Consider the following 7,563-nt stretch of genomic DNA (forward strand, 5'->3'; position numbering starts at 1 on the left):
CTTCATTACCCATTCAAGCCGTCTCCAACCGTTATTAGTCTCAAGTGGGTTCCTCGTTATCGAATTCAAAATCTGTTAAGCTGTTTTTACACCATATTGGCCAGGAATGGTGTTTAATTCCTTTCACTTCTGCTCCCAATTGTACAATGTCTTTCACCTAGACTAGTACATTTTCCCTTCTGGTGGGAAATATAGCTTTAAGATTGCCTAGGATATGTGAAGTTAGACAGGTATCTTTTCCACCAGCGGTCAGGTGGCCTCAGGAGATAATGACCACTCTTTTATTTCATTGGGGAATGACTAGTCATGTGTGAGCGCTAGTTGCTCTGGGTAAGTTTGTTGTAAACAACTTAAGTAGCTAACCGTACGCTGCTAACGTGAGAACTATTCAGATTGGAGTACAAGATAAAGAGATACAGTTTGGAACAGAGGTTTTCGGAGTTAGATTATCAATACAACAAACACTAGAATAAAAGGCAACTGACCACTGTGACAAGTTAAGTATACATTTTAACTGTGTTGTCTTAAAAATTAATTTTACACTTGTGTTTAGTTTTAGAAACTTATAGTTATTCCGCAATAAATACCTTTTCGAATTTTTCATCATCAGGGAGATCTTTCTTGTTGCTCTGAGTGAAATCAATCTTACCTGAAAGCACCATACCAGCAAACGCTGCAGTAAAATATCTTGTTAACAATAGAAACGCCAAACCTTGTAACACACAGTTTTAAGGTAACAGTATCATTAGCATATCTTACAATAAGTAATATTTTTTGTAGCCGAAAAATCTTACATCGTGTGAAATTATATCGATGCCATGTTCTTCATGATATACATGATTTGTATCAAAATAGTGCAAGTTATTACGAATGATTTTAAATCAACATTTTTCAATTAGTAACTCACCTGCAAAATATAGAGTATAACAGAGAGTAACCCTAACCAGCTATGAAGAGAATAAAGGTTGGAGATGGGTTTGGCTGGAAGGTTACGAGAGTCAAATACACTTTTGAGCCCCACAATAACACACACCAAAGAGAGGGTGTGTAACATAACATGTAGAATTTTAAGAGTCGTCTTCTTTTTCCCTGGCAACGCTCGAAAAACAAGAATAGCTGTATACAAAATAAGAAAGAAAAACTTTTATTTATTTTGATACATAAAACTATCTAGATAAAAGGGGCATTTTCTTTGAGTAGTACAAATAAAAATTGTTTATAGTTCTAACAACGCCATCGTAGACCATCTACGAACTATTGTGTGAGTCTGTACCAAACAATTAAAAACTAAGTGGATGTGTACCAAACAATTCACATCCACTTAGTGTTTAATTGTTTGGAGCACATCCACTTAGTTTTTAATTGTTTGGTGCACATCCAATTAGTTTTTAATTGTTTGGTGCACATCCACTTAGTTTTTAATTGTTTGGTGCACATCCAATTAGTTTTTTACCAAACAATTAAACACTAAGTGGATGTGTACCAAACAATTAAAAACCGAGTGGATGTGTACCAAACAATTAAAAACTAAGTGGATGTGCACCAAACAATTAAACACTAAGCGGATGTGTACCAAACAATTAAAAACTAAGTGGATGTGCACCAAACAATTAAACACTAAGTGTTTGTGTACCAAACAATTAAAAATTGAATGGGGTGGGCGCCAAACAATTAAAAACTGAGTAGATGTGCACCAAATAATTAAAAAGTAAGTGGATGTGTACCAAACAGAATGTATTTAAGAGCTCAATTGAACAAAGATCACAAATCCTGACCTGATACAGCTTTACTATTACAGCAATTCTATTGTTTTCTTATTTCAGATCGCATATCATCACGAGAGAAGAAAAGTGCATGATTAATATGCATACGAAGCGGTGATGGTTCCTAACATCAAGTTAGAACGCAATACAAAAATAACCACCATGTTGGAAGGTTGTAAATTAACATACCTTGCTGTAGGTGGAATTTCACGAGAACAAAATAACACAGCTGCCATAGTGTGGACGCTGTGTATCCTTTGTTAACCAAAAACAAATGAACGATCGCAAAATCTGAACAGAAATATGTGTTCAGGTTATAAAACAGTGTGTGAAAATATTAAAGAAGTTGATCAAATGTATTGCATACCTATTTCCCTTGATATAAAGTCTGTCGATAAGGAAGAAACATACAGATAAAACACCATTATCTCACTCTGCATGTTGGCAGAAAAAATTTAATAACACCAAATTCACGCGGTCTACAAAATACGAGAAAGTACCGAATCTCTGCCTTCTCCATTTAAAGATAAATTACCCAATATTTAATATAATATAATATAAATAGGCAGAAATTTTAGAGAAGTGTCAATTTTTGCCACCAGAGGAAGACTTTCCGTAGATAAAAAACCTTAGTACGTCCTCAAGCCCAGTTGTGTCAACTTTTATACTTTTATTACTTTTCGCAAAATTCTTAAGAGTTAAGGCGCTGGATTATTAACAATAGGACTGCTGATCGTTAAACAACGTCACATATTCTAATTGTGTTAAACAAATAAAATAAACTACTTCTACAACCTCCCCTCCCCCTTTTTTTTGTGCATCACAAGATTTATCTTTAGCGAACAACTCACCATTTCCATAAAGAAAAACGAAACCAGTAATCATAAGAACTGGATGTAGGTTAAACTCCAACTTGGGGTCAGTTTGCCAAGCAAAGCCCCCATGTAATAACCAGTCCATCCAAACGATAAAACAACAGACACAATCCCAAAGATCTCGACAGCCGCAATTCCAAGATTAAAAAGGACAGCAGACGAAGCCTCGTTTTCTCTAGGGTCCATGTCCTTCTTTCGGAGAACAGGCTCACACTTGTGTCTGGAATAATAAAATATGTTAATGGTTAACTTACACGAACTTTGTTTTAAAGTGAGATTAATTAAAAATATATATACAGTCAGAATGTAATACAAAGAATTGCAAAACTTAATGATAAGCGTTAAGAAAAAAAAATACAAGATAAGCTTATTCAAAGGAGTATCTTTATATATTAGAATAACTGTTTTAACCTTGAAACATTCCACTCTATCACGATTAAGTTTACAACCAAAGTAAAGAACGTGGCTACCAAGATAAGGAAGGTGGCTACACTATTTCATCTCATTAGAGATAATTGTGACATATTAGTTGACGCACGTACGCTCGCTCAACTCAATGGAAAAAGACATTGCGATCACGGGGGAGACATAGAGCGATCAGATTCAAATAATAAGCCCCCTATGCCAGTAGAGTAGTCACTTCCCGGGGGCCTTAAGGGATTGGTGAAAATCGGTTCAGCGTTTCGACAAGCCTGATATTACCCCTGAAGACAATTTCAGGTGTCGATTTATTAGTTATGTACATATTTGACATGTTCTGTTGTAAGAAAGCATAACTATATCGTCAGTTTTTGAACGTACCAGTAATCTGACGATTTGTTAACATGCTGTTTAGGCGATTGCTTTAATTTCGATTATTGTTTCCGTATAACTGTGGGGTAAAGTAGTAGTGGTAAGGGGTATCAGGAAAAAAAACACAGTTAATTCATTTTTTGTAAACCGGACTACATAGAAAACAAGTGGTACTTCATTCTGATGTATCTAAGCCTGTAGATGTAAGGTTGTGGACATATCATCAGACAAAAACCTACTAACTCAACCATTATCAAACTTGTAAACCTAGATTGACTGTACTTACCAGCTTAACCAACAACAACCTGTGAACTTAGTTTAGTTATACCTACCAGTTTAACCATTAACAACAACCTGTAAACTTAGTTTAGTTATACCTACCAGTTTAACCATTAACAACAACCTGTTAACTTACCTTGGTTATTCTTACCAACAACAAACCTGTCCGGAAACTAAACTAAGTTTACGGGTTTGTTAATGGTTAAATTGGTAAATACAGTTAAACTGGGTTTGGAAATTAGAGAATCATTATTAGTTAAGTTGGTAAGTACAAATAAACGAAGTTCACAAACCTATAATTAGTTAAACTGATAATTTCAAGTAGGCTTAGTTTAAAGGACTCTGGTTGGTTAAAGAAATAGTTACAAATTCGGTTTTTGCTACCTAGCTACGGTTTATAGGTCTAAAAAGTAGAAAATAAAAACTACTAAGCTACAATTTAAAATACTAACTACACCAACTAACTTCATTTTACAAAATTCGCAGATATCAAGTTATTTAAGTACACCACAATATCCTCTTATTTTTGGGTAAGATCACAAAATATTCTGTACTTTTATTTGTTATAAAATTTAACGTACCTTCTTATTCCTGCGAGTATGGAGACTAGTCGATGTGTTACCAGATACCTATTGTTGACCGATTACAAACCTGAAAAACTCGTGGTTATGTAACTGTCGTCTCAACCAACAAGGAGTTGCCTTGCTAAACCAAGGCTAAAGGGTTTTTTTTTGTAATTTGAAATCTGGATTTGCAAGTAGCTTGCCAGATATCAAATGATTGTTGTTCTATTTTTACTTTTTTGTGTGGCAAAATCAACCCTGAAAATTTTGTGTAAATAATTGGAACTTGATTTTTGTAACGCTAATTCTCAGACAGTGTTCATTGGTTCATGATCCAAAGTACCAATAAGTTTTATAAAATAGTCTATCATAACAAATATGTTTCGCATAATTGATTTGTATAATTAATTGGAACCTAATTTTCTGTTATAACTGATTTTCGAACGGCTAAGGAGTGCATCTTCCTGACCCTAAATACTAAAAAGAAATATATATATATAATAAAATCATAAATTCTAACATATCTTCACGTCAGTTGTGTTTGCTGTCGGTATAAAATAGAATTGTAAAATAAAATTGCATTTCTATAAACGAATATATCCAAAATTACCATGAAGAATGATGCCATGTAAAATATATATCCAAAATTACCATGAAGAATGATGCCATGTAAAATATATATCCAAAATTACCATGAGGAATGATGCCATGTAAAATATATCCAAAATTACCATGAAGAGTGATGCCATGTAAAATATATCCAAAATTACCTTGAAGAGTGATGCCATGTAAAATTTATATCCAAAATGTTTTGTTTGTTTGTAATTAAGCACAAAGCTACACAATGGGCTATCTGTGCTCATCCCATCATGGGTATCGAAACCCGGATTCTACCGTTGTAAGCCCGCAGACATACCGCTGTGCCACTGGGGGGCATATCCAAAATTACCATGAAGAGTGATGTCATGTAAAATATATAACAAATCCATTATTATCAAGATTAATATGCAAAATTATTACTCTAAATTGTGTGGTTGAATATAATGAACTTATCTACTGGTAGGCCACATCTTATGATATTATTTCGCAGGAACAAAGTTTTAAGTTAGTAAGAAGTATAATAGCCAATACTTAGCACAATAATAAGCGTTGATAGATTGAAATAAAATAAAAACGCAAGATTTTGCTACCATAAATGGCTTATGAGAAACACAACGTAACATGACACTTCTGTATAAAAAAACAACAAAAAACTCAACATCTCCAGATCAGGTATCGTTCGGAAAAGCGAATAAATACGTTGCGTTCTCAAGTTTCGTTTCCAGTTATATAACCGGTTTTCTCCTTATTAATCCACTCTTATATAAACAAAAAATACAACAAAGGTTCAAGACATCTCACGAAAATGACTATAATACCTGTGTAGTAAAATATAATAAATAAGGATAACTACCTAAGGTACATAGACAGAAAATTAGTAGTCACAAATAAAAAATAAACCGATAAAGAAGCTGAGCAACTTCGTCAGCTTAGTGAAAACATTAGTTATTATGTATAAAATCGTTGGCATAGTTTAATGGTGCCATCTATTGTAACTAAGAAATACTAAATATTTCTACTTATTTAAAAAAAATTAAATGTGATTTTTTTTTTTACATTTCTTACTATAAGAATGATTGTGAAACCCCTTATTAGATTAGGGTATTCCAAGAGTTGACGGTTGGTGCTGTTGACTAGCTGCACTCTCTCTGGTCAGCAGTTCAAAATTAGGCACAGCTTTCAGTTATGGGCTCTTTACGAAAATGACAGTCAATCCTGTTCACTTCACAAAACCGAACAAAGCTTTTGTGGCGGAGGGTGCTGCTAGCTGCTCTGTGTTTAGTCAGTAGTTCAAAATAAGGCACAGCTTTATCTTTCAGTTGTGGGAACGTTCATTACAACAAAAATCAACCGTTGGTAAAGTTTGCTCTTAATGTTTGTTTCATGCAACGTTATTGTTACATTAAAGAAATGTACGTTATATTGGTTCTTTCACATAAATAAAACATACCGTGAGTTTAATTGCTTTATTGATCAGCCACTAACTAAAAATATTTATGGATGACGATTCCCTCTTAATAAGTAGTTACAATTCGAGAACTGGTCAAACATAGCTTTAAGCCATGTCTCAACAAATTTTTAAGATTTAGCATTTGTCCACTACTAACAATGAATCGGAATCGGTCCGAATTAATTTCTAATATTAAGTCTTTATTGTTTATCAAAGAATGGATCAGAATTGTGTCTCAATCAGTTCTTTATATTTAGTTCCTGTTTGTTTGTTTGTTTTGAATTTCGTGCAAAGCTACACGAGGGCTATCTGCGATAGCCGTCCCTAATTTAGCAGTGTAAGACTAGAGGGAAGGCAGCTAGTCATCACCACCAACCACCAACTCTTGGGCTACTCTTTTACCAACGAATAGTGGGATTGACCGTCACAGTATAACGTCCCCACGGCTAAAAGGGCGAGCATGTTTGGTGTGACAGGGATTCGAACCCGCGACCCTCAGATTGCGAGTCGAGCGCCCTAACCACCTGGCCATGCCATGAAACTGTGTTTCAACTAAATCTTCTTGAGCAAACACGAATTAAAGCTTTGTACCATCTATTTCTTAGTTTGCCTATTATTAACAAAGTAAATTCTTTATGATAAGATAGCTTCTGCCATCTATTGGTTAAAATGCCAACTAAAGGCTCTAACTGTAATTTAAAAAAAGAAGAAAAAAAAAGACCTTTACTTTCCTGATAACAATCAAAAGTTTTTTTATTACCTGGAGAGTAAAGGTCGGTTTTTAAACTCTATTACAAAAAACGTCTAAATTCCTCTACTATGCACTAAAACTTCTGAAAAACAAAGCCTCAAAAGTTAAACACCATAATATAATATTGTTTAATTAGGTATAGCCTTTATGATATTCAAAATATGCTGCTTCTGTAATAATATTGAATATGCTTTGTACCAAAACAAGTAACATTTGGGTCGGTTGTGCAATAGATCATTAAACACTTGATGGGGTGTGTGCTAAACAAAACCTTGGTGAATTCTTATGAAGTTCGGCATAAAAATCTATTGGGGGTTGAGAAAGGTGAGAAACGGCCGACTTGTGGTCAGTCCCTAAGAGATTATAGCACTAAATGTCTAGAGGATTATTCGAAGAACATCCGCCTTACTATGTTTAGCGGATTTGGAAACTAGAAAGACTTCTAAAATTATGAGACGTTTTAATCCGATGTCAGGAAAACAGTTGTGTT

The 7,563-nt window shown here is 34.2% G+C and overlaps 1 protein-coding gene across 3 annotated transcripts in view; it reads right to left on the reverse strand.

Annotated features, from left to right (window-relative positions):
- LOC106463552 (cytochrome b561-like) overlaps positions 1–2,854 on the reverse strand; it is a 9,995-nt gene extending 7,141 nt beyond the window's left edge. The window contains exons 1-3 of one of the 3 annotated variants that reach the window (XM_022391093.1): positions 2,615–2,854; positions 908–1,116; positions 588–649 (exon numbers count right to left, since the gene is read on the reverse strand). In XM_022391093.1, coding sequence (XP_022246801.1) covers positions 588–649; positions 908–1,116; positions 2,615–2,723 — 380 coding nt within the window. In that variant the 5' untranslated portion in view covers positions 2,724–2,854. Of the gene's footprint in view, positions 1–587; positions 674–907; positions 1,117–2,614 lie in introns of all 3 variants that reach the window. The other 2 variants (XM_022391092.1, XM_022391091.1) reach the window with 2 other exon arrangements.
- Between the last annotated feature and the right edge of the window lie 4,709 nt (positions 2,855–7,563).

This window comes from Limulus polyphemus, unplaced genomic scaffold, assembly GCF_000517525.1.
Source record: "Limulus polyphemus unplaced genomic scaffold, Limulus_polyphemus-2.1.2 Scaffold1437, whole genome shotgun sequence".
NCBI classification, from domain to species: Eukaryota; Metazoa; Arthropoda; class Merostomata; order Xiphosura; family Limulidae; genus Limulus; species Limulus polyphemus.